The sequence below is a fragment of the Humulus lupulus genome, chromosome 3 (genome assembly GCF_963169125.1).
Source record: "Humulus lupulus chromosome 3, drHumLupu1.1, whole genome shotgun sequence".
Classification (NCBI taxonomy): domain Eukaryota; kingdom Viridiplantae; phylum Streptophyta; class Magnoliopsida; order Rosales; family Cannabaceae; genus Humulus; species Humulus lupulus.
Window position 1 is genome coordinate 261,927,597 of NC_084795.1, and position 18,210 is coordinate 261,945,806.

Consider the following 18,210-nt stretch of genomic DNA (forward strand, 5'->3'; position numbering starts at 1 on the left):
CTAACCAACAATATATCATCAAATAATCATTCCCATTACCCAATATCCCGGTAATGTATACCCAATATACCCCTTGACTCACATCGAGTCAAATATTTATCTCGTTGTGACTTTCCCACTAGCTTGCTCCCTATGATCACCTCGTGTCAAGTAACCCAAATATATCCACATAATAATGTGGTCTCACACATATATCATGTATGCCAAATATACCCATAACGAGCCAAATGATGAAAATTGCCCTTCTAATAAGAATCAGGCCCACATGTTTAATTAATACACCTAAACATGCATATCAAGTCATATAATAATATAACTCACATAATCACATATTTACACACATATAAAACACATAAACATGTAATTTCCATAATTTGCCATCCTGACACCCTAATCAAGGCCCTAAGTCTTATTAGGTAATTTGGGACGTTATAAGTATAGTGCACGCACAAAGAGAAAAAAGAGTGTACCACGGTTTAAGAATCAAGTTCATTTGATGCAAAATCTTAAATAATGTTACATAATAGACCATAAGTTGTTTTGTCAGGAATTAGATTTTCATGAATATTCTATACTTAGAAAGATAGAATTTATTAAAATAGAGAAGTGAATCCACCACAAGGTTTATTATACAATATATTTATGTTCTTATTTTTCCACTTAAAATCTTTCCATCTGCAACAGGAACTCATCTTGGATACTAACCATGGTAGACATTGACTATTAGGAATTTTTTTCCTTTAAATTTCCAGCTTCATGGGTTAACAACTAATTTGTTTTTTTTTATTTTTCCATTTGCATTATGAACCTCGTTGGTGTTGTCAAACATTAGTTGACGGGGAGAAATCGCTTCTTAATTCCCTCTATGGTGTACAAAAATCATGTTCATGAAAAATAGCTATGACTTCACATATATGTTGAGCTACCAAAACTCATCAAGAGTCCATCTCAACAAAAGTTTGTAATAATCTAAAGTTTTTTTTTTTGTCTTTTGTCATTGCATGCAAACCAGAGCCAACAATTTAATTGACAGACGTTACACATCTTATGAGCAAATAAGTCATTCAAGCAACATAAATTTAAGATGATTATGATGTATTTAAACACTAATAATGTACTCATACTACAGTCAAAGTAATCAAACTAGAGAAAATACATAGTCTTAGACAGTAAATAACCAATAAGATTTTATATAATCTAGAGTATAATTCCTTCAGCATTATTCTCCCTCCAACATAAGCAACCTAAAAAGAAATTAACACGCACGTACATTATAAGCACAGTTGTTTAAAGAATATACAACATTGAATATCAAGAAATGTGTTAAAAGATGAAAGTTGAATAAAGTTAAAAATAAATAAATAAATCCTTCAGTGTAGTGAATGAGTTGCGATAGTCATTAAAAAATTGTAATAATTGTACACCTATATCTGTAAGCCATATAGAAAATGTTAGCTGGTAAGAAGAATATTACCGTGAGAAAATTAAGATGAGAAATCTCACTCACTCACAGTAAGCTTAATATTTCATGCATTTTAAGCATACTAAACATACATGTAATGAGGTTTTTAGCTGTGTCAATTGGGTATTGAATTGCTTCCACTTTGACACATGCAGCAACTCTGCTATAAATTTTCATGGTTTTTTTTTTGTCTATGAGATGGCACGGTTTCAAAATTTCTTCATACATGAGAAACTCTAGTCTTCATAATTGCATTTAGTAACATAGTCTAGAAAAAAAAATAACTTCAATTTCCCAAGGAATTCTTGAATAGAAATATCAAGTCAGATCCTACAGTACATTTTCTTGAAAGAACACTTATATGGGAATTATGAAGCTCAACTCCACACCACAATATAGTAATCGGTACTAACATTCTTGTCAGCGGCCAGCAAGAAAGAATATGACTCCCCCAACATGAATATCAAAGTCAATATAGTTTTTTTGCATGGTATAATGTCCCTCAGTTTCGGCTAAAAGCATATTGTGATTCAGAATTCTTAATTTTAAACTTGTTGAAACTCCAACGTTGTGCACGAAGTCAATAAAGTTTTACCTGCACAACATAACATCATTTCAAACAACTGGTAATGAGACATACAATGATAGAGATAGTCATCATTTTGAAGTATAAAGGAAAAGAAGCCAAAAAAAAAGCATATTGGTATCAAGTACGATGAGAGAAAATAATCATAACAAAAAGCTTGCTAATGTTGTTGCTTAATAATGAGTAGAGGTACAAAAATACCTAGATCAATATTGATGGTTTCATACTCAATTCCATCAGGTACAAGAGTGTTTTTGTAACGATATGACCATTTTCCATTGATGAGAACTCCATTTGGCATCCCAAGCTCTTTCCCAACACTTAAGGATGTCCTTAATGCCTTACAAATAGAAAGAGAAAGAAAGAAAACATCATTTATACAAGCTCACTTATATTTCAAATTAAATCATAGTATCATACTTTAGTCTTAAAATGAAAAATACCAATGAAACGAAAAATTACTCATAATATGATTTTTAGTATACCGATCTCCTATGAAAATTTCAATATCACCATCAGGCTGCACGAAAGGAATCAAAATGACTGGCCGATTATTGATGACAAAGGAACCAAAGCCGCCTACTGCTTTCTGGAAATTGAGAGAGGGGAAGTAAAAGAAGTTACCCATTTGATCATTAGCTTGAAAATCATATGTCCAATTCTATTTAGGAGGAATTGGACAATTGGTACCAAGAACACCATCCTGCCACAATTCATGTCGCCATTGGATCCCGAACCTATCTCACAAAAATATTACCCTTCACTTATCAGAAAAACCACCCAAATCTCTAATTTGACCACTAAAACATTAAAAAATAAAATATCAAATGAAAATGTTTTTTTTTTGCAAGCTTGATCAAGAGATTCTCATCCAATTCATTGAACACATTAACAATGACATTATTGTTTATGGTGACATTTATCCGCCGATCAGGAAACTTCCCATTAACAACTATGACCTGCCATTCAAAAATCAATAAATAAATGAAATAGGTAATGAAAATCAAGTATACTAAAAATTCCAGCTCTCCACTTGATCCTCAAATATAAAAATAAATAATGAATATACTATATTCAAAGATTAGAGAATAGATTACACTTATAGAGCCTAAAACCATGTTAATGAACCAAAAACTGACAAGGCGAAAATGAGACTCCCAGAAAGGGGGAAAACAAAAGATTTTTTTTTTTTTTTGGGCTGGGGCAAAGTAAAAACGATTCTCTGAAAGGGAAAAAAACCTTGTTAAGGGTCTCTACAATTCAAAAGTATTAATTAGGTAATTAATATAATAACCAAAATTATAATAATAAATTCTAATAAATAGACGATAGACAATAAAATTCTATTTAAAATACCAAATTCTCAAAAAAATAGATAAATCATCTAGAAATGATTCTATGTTGTCATGTCAGCTCTGTTGACCGCCTTTTTCGCTGTCAACTTTTATAAAAGAGGTTAAAGAAATAGCTGTAAGAACACGAAGATTTTTACGTGGTTTAGGTTGTAAAAGAAACCCTAGTCCATGAGTCTCTAGTATTAGGGAGATTGCAAGCTTTTATAGTGTCTTCTCAGACAACGTTTAGATTGCTCTAAGTACAAATAGTTTTTTCTAAAGTAAAAATCAACCCCTTACAATGAGGTTCCCAACCTTATTTATAGAGGCTGGGGTCATTAATGTTAATCATAAGTAATTAATACACATTCTTCCCATAAATGAGGGATTAATACACTTCAATGTATTGGGCTGCAGTGAATAAAGACTATGACCCAAGCGAGATTTGCAAGGCCCACTGTAGAAAGGTAACCACTTTACGGGGAACATGCCCCTGGGACTATCAGGGCATGCTATGTGTATTTCCGTGTCAGGCGGCGTAGTGGAAGTACGAGTTGTCGAGTCGTATGGTAACACTGTAGGCAGATCACCCAAAAAGGTTGTCAGGTCTTCCTCTGAGGCAGCTAATCTGCACTGGCTGACACCTGGCCTATTCCTAAAATTCTGAGGACTAGGTCCTCGGCTTGGAATATAGCTAGGAGCAAGGAAAAGACATGGACTACCAAGCATCCCCGGGAGGTAACCTTATGAAGATATTCATAGCCCTCAGGTCATGGCCCAGGAAAGATGTCGACACATTCTCATTATCCGAAGAGGTCGACCTCCAACTGTTGGACCGATCCCCCGAGGACATATCTTTTAGGCATTGCCTCATAAAAAAGAGGCATATGTCCTTGGGTGAAAACACAGACAATCTATTATATAGATATGGATTACGACCATAATAAGATAATCGATTTAACTAATTATACTTGAGGCATATAAATGCACCTATCTTAATCACTAACTAGCCTATTGGGTTAGGATCCACACAAAAATATATTATTTTGAGCTCATTAATGAAAAAGCATTATGTGTGTCTAAAACACAATTGAGAAAAAGTTGAGGGTGTAGTGGGAAGTTTCCATGCTCTCCTCTTGTTGTACTTCTATAGCTTCTTGCAGTAGGTTAAAACTCTATTTAGCCTGCCTCAATATTCTATAAGATGTTGATCTCCGTATCGAATTATTTTGAGTATTATTGTGATGAATTTTATTTTATAAATCTAACAATTGGTATAAAGCCAATTCATGAGGATTTGGGGTTGTCAAAATATTTTATTTATTTATTTGGGAGTATTTTTTAATTTTTGGATTTTTTATGGGTTTAACTAATAAAAATCAATACATATAATTTTAACTCAAACAAAAGTTATATTGAGTATATATATCATGAATATAATTTGTGGGTCATGTTTTAGGTGATAATTGGATGCATATTTGGTCATTTTGGATGAGTATTTTAAATTCTTTGGAGCTGAAATTAGTTTCATAATTACCGACTTTTAAGTAGTTTTTTTTTTGCTAAATAATTGCTATAGTTTAATAGTAAATGAAGTTTAGATGAATTTTAGGGTAGGTTTAATTGGAAGTAATGAAAATAAGGGAATAGAAATGAGAATGATAATGGAAATATGAATGAAATAAAATTAAATATAAGTAAAAAAAATTAATAAAAAAAATATTAGTCCATTAGAATAGCCATTTTACCAATTTTTGGATGGAATAGCTATTTTATTAAAATGATAAAAAAATCATGAGGAAATTATATTTTATATGAGATTTTTAATAGAGTGTGCAAAAATATGATTTTTTTTTCTTTCAAAAAAGAGTTAATCTTAGACTTTTTTTTTTTAAAGATTTTTCACTTTTATGGGTTTATTTTCCCATATTTTTTTTTATAAAAGTTGGTTAATGTCATAATTTTACTCTTAATCAAATTTTATTAATTTGGAAGGGTATGTTTATAATTTGATTATTTTTCTTAGCTTATTTGTTTTTTTATATTATTTTGATATAACTAATTTTATATAAAAATTTTCTTTGGTTGTTTTGCAAATTTTTTTTTTTTTTTTTGTGATATGAATTGTGTTTATTATTATTTTTATTTATTATAAACATTTTTCCTTATTTTTATATTGTATGTTTATTTTTTTAAATCCTGGGTAAGGTAACCAATTACTTGATTGATCTTCGACAATTATGTAAAAAAAAATCCTAGAGCTATGTTAAATAACATGTACCAGAAGGAGTAACCAGTTGCCCTGAGAGAAGTAACCTTCTGCCATAAGAGGGGTGACAGGTTATTCATATTAAATATGAAAAGAAACATCGAATCTGAATGAAAAAGAGGAAGAACACTTCATTAAATAAAATGAAGAAGTAACTATGATTTTAGTAACATAGGTAACTAGTTACCATAAAGAAATAAGAAATATACACACACATCATAATGTGAAGGTAACCAGTTACCCCGAGAAATACACACACAAAGAACGTGAATGTAATCAGTTAATCCCATAAATATACATACGAATAACAGGAAGGTAACTAGTTTCCACAAATTTGAAGATAGAAAAAAAATCAGATCCACCCCCTTTCCTTTCTCTCCCATCTTCTTCATGTAATTTTTTTTTCTAGATTTGAATGTTTCCATTAGGGTAACTGGTTACCCATTCACGTTTTCATATTTTTATTAGTTTTCTTTCCAAATTTTGGTGTTCCTATAAGGGTTACAGTAAAAAAAATTCTAAACAAATTGATTTGAATTTTTTTTATATATAATGGAAAAAACTATAAAAAAAATTACAATAATAAAAGATAATAAATAAAAAATAGTAAAATAATTATGTAATGTTAAAATATGTATGAAAAAAGGGAAAAAAATAGAACGAGAAAAGAATAAGTACAAAAAAAGAAGAAAAAAGAAGAAAAAAAAACTAAAAAAATATGAAAAAAAAACAGAGCAAAAGAAACGATGAAGGAAAAAAAATAGATGAATGAATAAAAATGAAATGAAGAAGAAGAAAAATAATAGAAAAATGATAGAAAAAAGGAAAAAAAGGAAAAAAAATGGAAGAAGAATAAAAGAAAGAAAAAAAAGCTCATATGGGTGAAAAAAGAAAAAAAATGAGAGGAGAAAATAATAAATACAAAATGAAGAAAAATAGAAGGAAAAAAATGAAAAAGGGAAAAAAAGAAAAAAAGAAAAAAAACTGAAAAAATATGAAAAAAACAATATAAATGAAATAAAAAAATTAATAAAATGAAGAAGAAGAAGAAGAATGGAAATAAAAAAAAGATAAAGAAACAAATTAGTAGAAAAAAAAAAGGAAAAGGAAAAAATAGAAGAAAAAATAAGGATAAAAGAAAGAAAAAATAATTAAAAAATGCAGTAAAAAATAAAAAATTGAAAAACCTAAAATAAAATCATCTTCAAAATTAAAGAAAATATAACTATGATAAAAAATATGGCATTTCCATATTAGTTAGTTACTAATTCTATTTTTTATACTTTAATTTTGTCTCTAATAAATTTTCCAATGGGAATTAATAAAAGTATAATTCTCATATTTTTGTACATTAATTGTATAAAAATCATATTTTTTTAAAATTTCCTAAAATCATTCCATTAAAAAATAACCATATAATACTTTATAAAACAACCAAACAAAAAAACCCGAATTAAACATAGCCTAAAAGGCATCCAAAACGGAGCACTGGTGCCAAAATCAAACTGGGTCGGCCCAGGCGGACGGGCTGCCCGGATATTTTGTTGGGAAATTCACAAAAATACATTAATATTAGAAAAATATATGAAAAATACGGTAGCCTACAAAAATACGGAATTTTTATGAAAAACACGGAGGGGCAAAAGTGTAAATACGGAGTGACAGTTAAATACAATTTTTTTTGTTAACAGTTGTTACAAATTCGTAAATATGTGTTTGAGATTCGTAAAAAAAATATTTTTGTAAACAACATTTACAAATATATAACAAAGTTTTACAAATTTATAAACAAGTTTTATATTTTTGTAAACAACATTTATAAAATAATTATTTGCTGTTTTTTTATTTTTGTAACAAAGGTTTACAGAACTAATTCTAATATTTATAAAAATAAGTTGTGAATTAAGTCAACATATTTGTAACAAAAACATATAAAACTAAGTTTGTAACTAAAATATACAATTTTTTTTGTAACTAATATATACAAAAATATTAAATTACATTAAACAAGTATCATATATATATTTTTAAAATTGTAACTACTAATAAAGATAATTATATTTTTTAAATATATAATAATTTATATAAGCATAACTATTTATTTAATGTCAATAATTATATTCATTTTAAATATTTATAAGTAAAATAAATTAATTTATAATTATTATTATTAGCATACAAAAAGTATAGATGAACTAAAATTAGTGACGAGAAAAAGAAAAAAGAAAAAAGAAAAAATAACACAAGTGTAAATAATGGAAAAAGATGAGTCAGATATTATTATATATGTATAAATATATATTTATTTATTTTGCAGTTTATAAATGGCCGGTTAGCAAACAAAAATTATTTAGTTACATATATTATATAAATATAAATATATATATACATCTATTTACATATAGATAGTGTATTAGTTTGAGTATTGGAATTGACAGCAAATAAATTTTAAGGGGAACAGATGTGTTATACGGCAAGCAAGAACAAATTTGACCGTAAATGTGTAATTATTTTAATTAACCGTAAAAAACGATATCTTTTTAATATTACCGTGAAAATTGTAATTTATCCTATTTTGTTCTGCCCTTTAATTTTCTTCGCCCGTTTGGTCCAAAATTGGCAAAACGGTTCGCGTCTGAAACGATGGGCTTCTGGAAAAGGCCCAAGTTATTGACACAATGGCTTATCCACTGGCCGATGAGGCAATGAGCCCATTCCTAATTTGGAAGTGTGTCTTCTTCTATTGAGAAATGAAACCCTAGAAACTGAGTATATAATGACCACGACCCCTTCGATTGAGCAAAGAGCGAGTAAAAGATGCAGATATTCGTGAAAACCCTAACCGGGAAAACCATTACTCTCGAGGTCGAGAGCAGCGATACCATCGACAATGTCAAGGCTAAGATCCAAGACAAAGAAGGTACTTTTGCCGGTTCTATATTCTTGCTCAATGACAATATGTCATGTATCTTTTGATAAAATTCAACTTATTAGGTGAGTTGAAACTTTGAACAGGTATTCCTCCAGACCAGCAGCGTTTGATTTTTGCCGGAAAGCAGCTTGAGGATGGCCGCACATTGGCCGATTACAACATCCAAAAAGGTTGCTAACTTCTCTTAGAAAATGAAAATTATATTTAAAATGATTATTGAACGCAGAGTAGTGCTCACTCTTAACTTTGGAAACCCAGAAATTAAATTTGTGTAATAACTGAGTTTTTGTTTTTTCTTTTCTTTGTTGGTTTTGAACTCAGAATCTACCCTTCATCTTGTGTTGAGGCTTAGAGGTGGGATTATAGAGCCTTCTTTAATGGCTTTGGCTCGAAAGTACAATCAGGAGAAAATGATTTGCAGGAAGTAAGTTCTTTAACTGTTTGATTCATTGTCTGACTGCCTTCTTGTAGTAGTGTGTGTGTGTTACCATGTATGTGTATGTATTTTTTTTTATGGGTAGGTAACCAGTTGGTTCCTGTATTTTTTTTTTCTGCAAAGTATCATTTTGGAGATACCTCTGTTATGCTCGTATATTACCCTAGTACATATTTGGTATTCTAAATTTAAATTTAATTAATAAAACTTTACTAATTTAATTAAATATGTAAGTTTCAAATTCAAATTTAATTACTTAATTACATATATTAATCATGTTGACAATATTTTATCAAATCTGAGTCTAGTTATCATATATGTATAATTTTAAATAACATAGGTTACCAAATGAGTAAATTTTTTTTTTTATTGTTTAATTGTTTGAAGTCTCTTTTTCCCCTTCTACAACGGGACAATCTTAGCTTTTTTTGCTGCATTGTGCAAACGAGGTTATACTTGTTCCCAACAATGAGCTTTCCATTCTATTAACTTTGTCAGCTGTGCTTTTTTCCTTTGCAGTTGATTTTCATGAATGGTACATCATCTACATGCTTATTTCTTTTTTTGTGTTGAGAATTCTTTCCATTTTGTCCATTTCATATTTCTCCTGGGGATATCCCTTTTTACCTTGAATATGAATGTCTATCGGGCGAATCCAATTGTAGCTTTTTTGTTTTGTTTATATATGTTTTGGCTATCTCTAAGATGCTTTTAAGAATAGTTTGATCATCCTGTTTCTGGTAAATGGGCATTGGATTGGGCAAGAATGACGGGTCAATTTGATGTGGGAAGGATAACTTCTCATTCGATTGCTTCATTTTTTAAATAATAATTTTTGTTAGGCGCAGCCCTTAGGATCCCCTTCCTCAATCATGGAAGTGTGTCGAGTCATAGCTGCGCAAGAGCAATGTGCTGATTTGGGAAGGTCTTTTAAGGGTTCTCTTTTTGAGACCTTCCTAGTTTTCCCACTTTAAATTTCTTCATAGGGCATATCCTTTCACTATGGATCTGAATTTTTCCCATTTGTCAACCCCTATTGGCCACTAGCTTATATTCTAGTGTGTCCTTTATGTATTTTGGCTAATGGGATTTTAGATCTTTATAGTTGCTCTGGTGGAATGCCTTTTATTTTGAAATGGTAACATTTTCCTACCTATATTTTATATCTTTTTCAAGTAATTTGATAAGTTCGATTTGCTGTGTTTGGAATTGGCAAGAATGATGATTCAATTAGATGTGTGAAAAGGAGAACAAAATCTCTTTTTATGAACTCAAAACATTTGAGGCATTTGGAACTGTCTGACTTGCTTGCTGCTACACCTATATTAAGTTTCTGGTCTTAGTTGGTCACAAACACTTCCCTGGCACAGCATGTATGTGTTTGTTTCCCTTTTTTGTTTGTTTGAATTCTTTCCATTTTATTTATGTTACTCCTGGAGATATCCCTTGTTACTCTAGTCCAGTAGCTTTTTTGCTATTATATATATGTTTTGGAATGGTTTGTTTTAATTGGTTTTGGTAATTGTGTAATGGATTGGGCAAGAATGACGAATCAATTAGATGCGCGAAAGGAGAACTCCTTAATGAACTCAACTTTTGAGGCATTTGAATTGTCTGACACATGCCTGTCACAACCATTCTCACCATATAAATGTCTATACATTAGAGCTATAGGGAGTATCACAAGCATCTTTAGCTTAAGCTTGAGATCAAGTTGTTCATCTTGGTTTTGTATTTAAAATATGTAGCATTGATGCCATTGCAAATGGAACCAAAACGTTGAACCCTTTCTTGTTAATAAATTGCAACTGAGGGCATCTTGGTTTCCTATATCAATTTCCATGTTTCCAAGTTTGTCAATTGTACTCGAGTGCAGTTGAGTTTGTGTTGGTACATTATGTAATTGTTGTGTGATGGCGTTTACATGTAGGATTTTGTTTTGTCATAATAAGTCTAGGATTTTCATCTGTGGAATGATTCTTATTGATGTGGCTTTGTAGATGTTATGCTCGTTTGCATCCAAGAGCTGTAAACTGCCGAAAGAAGAAGTGTGGTCATAGCAATCAGGTTCGTTTTCTTTCATATTTTATTATTTCAATATATTGATTTTTGGTTGTTCTATTGTTTTATTAATTTTGTTGTTTCTTCCTTGCAGCTGAGGCCCAAGAAGAAGATCAAGTAGATTACAATCGGCTCTGGCTTTCAAGACGACATTTTTACATATATTACTAGTGTTCTCCATGCCCCATTTGCTATTAAGTTGCACTGTAGATTTGGATTTAATTTGCATTGAAGTTGCACTGAAACTATTTGCTTTTAAAATTGAATGCAATAGACTTTCGAAAAAGTTTTGTAAATAATTTTGTTTCGTGAAGTAGGTCCCAACGAAGATTAAAGGAAATGTAAGATATATGAAAGAATGAAAATGGTAATGCTTACACGTATTGGAAGTTACTGATATACTCGTTTCAGAGGAGAAATATATCTTGGTTGTTAAAGTTAAGTTTAAACCGCGGCCTGTTTACCATTGTACCGTTGATTTAAAAAAAATTGTTCAGTTTGAGCTATTTATTGAATAAATCATGATTTGTATAGAAAACTACATCAATGGTCTATCGCTTCGCATATGCATGATCGAACACTAGTGAAATTCGTTATAGTAAACAAGACGTACTCAAAAAATGTATACCCAAATCTTGCTCTTTTCCAATAATTCTACCAGATACAGCTAAAGTTTCATTCCAATCAGTATTTTCACGCAAAGAACTGTAACCATCATCCTTAATATTGTTGATCACATATCAGCCTTGTTAATGTCATTCATGAGATTATATATAATTTAAAAAAAATATCTATTTTTGGCAATTAAATCAGAATCGCAAGTCAAACAAGGAGTGTCTTTTAAACTGTGTTCTTATGATTCACCTACTTAAAAAAATTATTATGAAATCATTTATGCAAATATATATGAATCATCACGTAAACCTAAAGCTGTTCTTAACATTTTTTGGTTGAGTAAAATTGATTTAGGGATATTTACATAGGGTATGGTTTTTTTACCCAAATATATCATTCATGCGGTGGGTTGATTTTTCTTTCACTTTTATGGTTTTGTCTTTTATTTTTTCATTTCATTTCTAAGATTTGGCTGGAGTTGGAATCATAATGAAGTCTGTTTATTGAGTTTTTCGGAAACTATAAATATATTGAGAAATAAGAGCTAGAAGAAAAGACAAAGAAATGAACAAGATCACGATTTTTACTTGGTTGAGGCATTAATAAGTTTTAGTCTACGAGTCACTAGTATTGAGCTTTAGAGAGTTTAAGAATAGATGTTTTCTACATGTTCAGCAACGTTTTTGCATACAAGAGAAAATCAGATCCTTTCTCCAGTGCATGAATGACTCTATTTATAGGCAGTCATGTGACATGGGCCGGATTAATCTGGGCCCAATAAGGATATAATCATAAGTGCTCTCTAACGGAGCCATAATACAAGAGTGTAACATGTAAACATATCGTTAATCTAGGCCCATTGGGCCATTTTAAGTGTAGTAGAGCCTTACAGCTGCCCTTTGTCTGTTAGTGCGGACTTGTCCGCGTGGGCTGCTAGGGGGATCCTGCGGACAGGATTTGTTAGAGTAGTGACAGTGCCATTTCCTAAGAACATCGTACGTTCTCTGCATACCCCATTCTGCAGGTTAGTTAGGGAGACCAACTTCCAGATTTCTTGGGGACACGTCAGCTGTGGGAAGAACTAGGCTTGCTGCACCCAGACGTATGGTCCGGGTTCGTTTACCAATGTCCAGGTTCATTTACCAGGACGGACATCAGCTAGCGATGATAGATCGAAAGACATCCTGATGGCAAATTAGAATATTGGGGATGGACCCAAAGACTTCATCTGGATCCTACTCAATGGGATCCGTCTCATGGAATGGACCGTCCGCCACCATAGTTTAAATTCCGAAGGATCGAGATTGGGTGCACTCGGGAAGGTGGTTTGGACCTACATCTCACTTCCGGTCCCCTTACTATGCTTGTTCTACTCGCTATTTATTGGGCTTGGCATGGTCCAGGCCGATAGAATTTGGTTGCTCATTGTTCGCTGGGCCCTAGTTGGGCCCGAGCCTCTCTCTCGAGCCCAAGAAATCTATTTGGCTGTGCCACGTGTCCAAGGTAGAAAATATGGATAACAGTCTTTTTACGATTTTGCTAAAGTTGGAGATTGTCGCAGTTTTTGTGTTCGTGGTTGAAACTTTTTTTAAAATTAAAATTTGATTTTAAGCTGACCATCTCAAAATCGATTTTATTGTGTTTTAGAATTGAAAAGCGTGGAAAAAGGATATTAAAGAAGTATTTCTTGCCAAATTTTCCATTTTAGTTGTGGGGCTCTGGCCAGGTCTACTTGAGCTGTTGGAGATTAAGTTTTTTCATGAATAAACTGTAAAATTAAAAAGAAAAATACATTGATAACTGTATTTGCTTAAAAAATAAAATTATATTATTTAAAGAAAAAATGGACATAATAAAATTCATAAAAAAAAAAAGAAAAATGCATTCTTTTGAAATGGTCTCTTGAATTTATGAGATCATAATTTTTAATTATTTTAATTATTTTTCTTAATAAATATTAATTAAACTCTTAATAAATTGAGACACTTAAGTTTGGAAGACCCCAAATTTAGGCCTGGCTCACATAAAACCACACTTTAACGAAATGAATAAATAGGCTTTTCCCCATAGAACTTGTCCTTGATTTATTATGCTTGGCAAAAATGTCCCCTAATTAAAGAAATCATTAAAAATGTGCCCTTGTATTATATTTCGTTAAGAAATTTAACATTTTTGCTAACGTGGCTGGGGCAAGTCCAAAGTGCAAACTTTAGTTGGTCCAACTAATTAATTATTTAAAAAAAATCATTTTAATTGATTTCAAAATATATTAAATATTTCAAAATAAATAAATTTGTTTAAAAGTGAATTAATTAACTAGATGAATTAAAATGCAAAATGTGTTCGCATTTTGGATCCGCCCTAGCTAGGGGTGGCAATTTGGGTCACGACACGATGACACGACACGACACGACACGATTAAGGTAAACACGAACACGACACGTTTAATAATCGTGTCGTGTTCGTGTTTGAGTTTTTGACACGTTTAATAATCGTGTCGTGTTCGTGTTTACCTTAATCGTGTCGTGTCATAATCGTGTCAGACACGATAACACGAATACTTTACATAGGTTTCCTGATTTTTTTCGTATAATTATAATTAATCGTGTCATAATCGTGTTATCGTGTTCGTGTCGTGTTGACACGTTTAATAATCGTGTCGTGTTCGTGTTCGTATTTTTGACACGTTTAATAATCGTGTCGTGTTCGTGTTTACCTTAATCGTGTCGTGTCATAATCGTGTCGACACGAATCTGACACGTTTACACGAATTGCCACCCCTAGCCCTAGCCACATCATAAAAAAAACATTAAATTTTTTGACAAAATGTAACAAAAGGGTACATTTTAAATAATTTCTTTAGTTTGAGGGGCATTTTCGCTAAGTAAAATAAATTGGGAGGCAATACTCTACGAGAAGTATAATTTAAGAGGAACCTATTTTTTCTAATGAAATCTAATTGAGTAATAACATATTTTTAAATATTATCATGTCGACAAGTATCTTGGGACCCATCGCATAGGTTGCTCGACTAAATCAATAATTATTTCCTATTTGATTTTCATTGACATAAAAAAGGCATTTTATAGTAGAAAGAGAAATTAAGGAGAAAAGAGATGAAAATTGTTATACCCACTTTTGGCTCAATAATGTAGCAAGTGACGTGGCAAAACAAGTTGACTAGAACCAGTGACAGAGGATGTTTTCAATAGATTTAGAGTTTTAGTAAGGTTTTTTTTTATGTTATTTTCTTTAATTATGTTAAAATATTTAATTAAAATTTCAAATAAAAAAAAATTGAGGTGGGGCTTAAACCCTCACATTGGCCTTACTGCCTTCGTCCCTGACTAGAACGTATAAAATAGGCTAGTCGCTATAGTTGAGATCATTATATTCAAGATCTCACCAAATATCAAATGTGATTGTTGATATTCAAAGTTTCTAAATATCCAATGAGGTTGTTGATATTCAAAGTTTCCAAATATACAATGAGGTCGTCCATATTCAAGGTTGCTAAATATTTAAGGCAGTCGCCAATATTCAAGGTGGTCACCAGTATTAAATAAAGGCTACTAACTATCCAAGGCGGTTGCTAATATTCAGGGTCACTAAAGTTGAGGTTGCTAACTGAGACAAGCAACCAACTCAATTTACTTGCAACTTTGTGTATATGATTTTTAGGCCAAGTCCAATAGGTTAGACTCACAAACTGGATGTAACTCAAACTCCTGATTATAAATAAGAAGAGAAGATATCCAAATAAAGAGCAAATCTTAGTGCCAAATACTTAAAAGCTCCACACTTTAGAGAGCTCATATAATCAAATATAAACAAAGCTTGCAGGCTCATACATCAATAAAAATGACTAAGTGGATGTAGTTCTCATTAATGGCCAAACTGCTACAAATTCTCTTTTCATTACTTTTTTCAGCAATTATTATGCTTTGATCACATATCAAATACTTGAGTTTACTGTCACTATATTATTCTTTGGGTGTTCTAGTTTGCCAAAAAAAAGTCAACAAAGACAAAGAAAGTGGGATCAATCTAAGTCTTGAGACTTCATGGCTTACATGCAGTCATGTGAGGATCATTGATGGTGGCCACAGCATTGTCGTTGAAGGTTTATCAACGATGATTTTTCCATTGAAGAACGAGAGAGAAACTAAAACAGAAAGATATATTAGGGAGCGAAAAAGAGAGATGTTTCCTAAATCATATCTCAATTATTTAATATTCTGTTTTTTAAAATTAGAATATATAATTAATTTTTTTTTCAAAACTTTTTTAAATTTAATTTACAGTGTTTCATGTAAATTTTTAATGATAACATTGATCCCATGTATGTAACAAACAAGATAATTAATCATTTTCATAAAGTTACATCTTAGATTCATTACTTATTATTATTAGGGGTATTTTATAAAATGGTTCAAATAGACTTCTAAATTCGATTTTTGTCAATTTTTTATAACTAAAATCACAAATAATTCACTTAACTAACAGTTTAAAACAAAAATACAATTATTTTGCATAATAAATATGTTGTCATATTCAATTTTTTTCTTTATCAAAACTGGGTTTAGGGGGTCTATTTGAACTACATTACAAAACATAATGTTTAAAAAATAATTTATCAAAACACAAGATCTAAAAATATAAGAGAAATTTCATGTTATATGCATGATAACTTTGTAAAAAATTTTAATATGCCAACATAAGTTACTCTCTCAAATATATGACAATTTCAATTTTTTAGACAAAAATACCCCTAACATTCAAACACTCATTTTCTCTCTCAATCCAGACTCTCTCTCTCTTTCTCTAACTTCTCTCATTCTCTCAACTTCTCACTCTCTCTATCATTCTAATCTTGTAGATCTCGAAAAATACCTGAAATTCCGTTTTTAGTAATTACCAAATTAATTAAACCAAGTGAATTAATTAAAGTGCGGAATGGTAATTAACTGTTTACACAGAATACAGTTCTGTCGGGACAGAAACTGAACACAATAAAAAGACAGTGCAAAACAATAAAGAACACAACGAATTTTTACAAGGTTCAGAAACCCTTTCGGATAACCTACTCCTTGGGGCCACGCCCAGAAAATAAAACCAATTAATAAAGAATCACAAGTACAAAAACACATATGTAAGGCAAGATAATCAACTTATTGGCAATTTCAAATAAAACAAACCCCCAAGGATTTCCTGAGGGAATCAAATCTGACCGTGTCTAAGGCTTTAGTAAAGATATCTGCAATTTGTTTGTTAGTCTCAACATATTCTAAAATCAATGTTTTGTTTTCAACAAGTTCCCTAATAAAATGATGACGAATGTCAATATGTTTGGTGCGAGAGTGCTGAACAGGATTTTTGGAGATATTAATAGCACTTTTATTATCACAAAAAATGGTTAAAGTTTTAACATCAAACCCATAGTCTGCCAACATTTGTTTCATCCACAAAAGTTGAGTACAACAGCTTCCAGCAGCAATGTACTCAGCTTCGGCTGTTGACAAGGAGATGGAGTTTTGTTTTTTACTATGCCAGGAGACCAAATTGTTTCCTAAGTAAAAACAACCACCACTTGTGCTTTTTCGATCATCAGTGTTTCCTGCCCAATCATCTCCAAATGTGACTACCCCATTTTTCAAAGTCTTGAAGTCAATGAGTATGCTTTTGTTACCTGTCATATGCCTTGAACAACCACTATAAAAAAACCAAGAGTTAGAAGCACATGTTCTAAGACAAGTAAAGGCAGCAAGACATTTGAATTTATTTTTCTTCACCCAAACTTTCTTAGGTGGAGACCTTTTCTTCAAGGGCATTTGTCTCAAATTACCATGATGATTAAAGTAATTTTTGTGAAGAAAATTCATCAAGGTAAAACATTTAGGTCGAAAATGACATTTCACAAGGCACAAAACAAACGGAAAAATACAAGATCGCACTAAGAGTTTAGTGACCCGCTCTGATACCAATTGAAATTCTGTTTTTAGTAATTACCAAATTAATTAAACCAAGTGAATTAATTAAAGTGCGGAATGGTAATTAACTGTTTACACAGAATACAGTTCTGTCGGGACAGAAACTGAACACAATAAAAAGACAGTGCAAAACAATAAAGAACACAACAAATTTTTACAAGGTTCAGAAACCCTTTCGGATAACCTACTCCTTGGGGCCACGCCCAGAGAATAAAACCAATTAATAAAGAATCACAAGTACAAAAACATTAACTTAAACAAAACAACACTCCCTCTTGAGATTTGCCGCAACTTGTTGTACTTCTCTTCACTAATCTGATCTTGATTAAAACGCTCAACCACTTGAACTCCCTTCAATGGCTAGCGAGTGCTTGCATCCTCCCGACGCAAGGCTTGTAAAAATCTTCTCCCGAAGACTATAAACGTTGTGTTCGAATTACAATGTGTATTCACTCATGAACATGGTATAAACTCACCACTAAAAAACTAAACACACATAATTCTACAAGATCACATGAATACTTA

At 31.4% G+C, this 18,210-nt stretch overlaps 1 protein-coding gene, 2 non-coding genes and 1 pseudogene across 3 annotated transcripts; all 4 read left to right on the forward strand.

The window, feature by feature from the left end:
- Nucleotides 1–8,399: 8,399 nt before the first annotated feature.
- LOC133823894 (ubiquitin-ribosomal protein eL40 fusion protein) lies at nt 8,400–11,473 on the forward strand. The gene is made up of 5 exons (XM_062256747.1): nt 8,400–8,571; nt 8,667–8,753; nt 8,905–9,007; nt 11,020–11,086; nt 11,175–11,473. The coding sequence occupies exons 1-5, from the start codon at nt 8,469–8,471 to the stop codon at nt 11,199–11,201; spliced, it is 387 nt and encodes a 128-aa protein (XP_062112731.1). The 5' UTR covers nt 8,400–8,468; the 3' UTR covers nt 11,202–11,473.
- On the forward strand, nt 9,458–9,562 carry LOC133828429 (small nucleolar RNA snoR99). The gene has a single exon (XR_009891040.1). It is a non-coding gene; the product is annotated as a small nucleolar RNA snoR99 (small nucleolar RNA).
- LOC133828410 (small nucleolar RNA Z266) lies at nt 10,227–10,332 on the forward strand. The gene has a single exon (XR_009891029.1). It is a non-coding gene; the product is annotated as a small nucleolar RNA Z266 (small nucleolar RNA).
- Nucleotides 10,552–10,649, forward strand: LOC133828413 (small nucleolar RNA Z266; annotated as a pseudogene).
- Nucleotides 11,474–18,210: the final 6,737 nt, after the last annotated feature.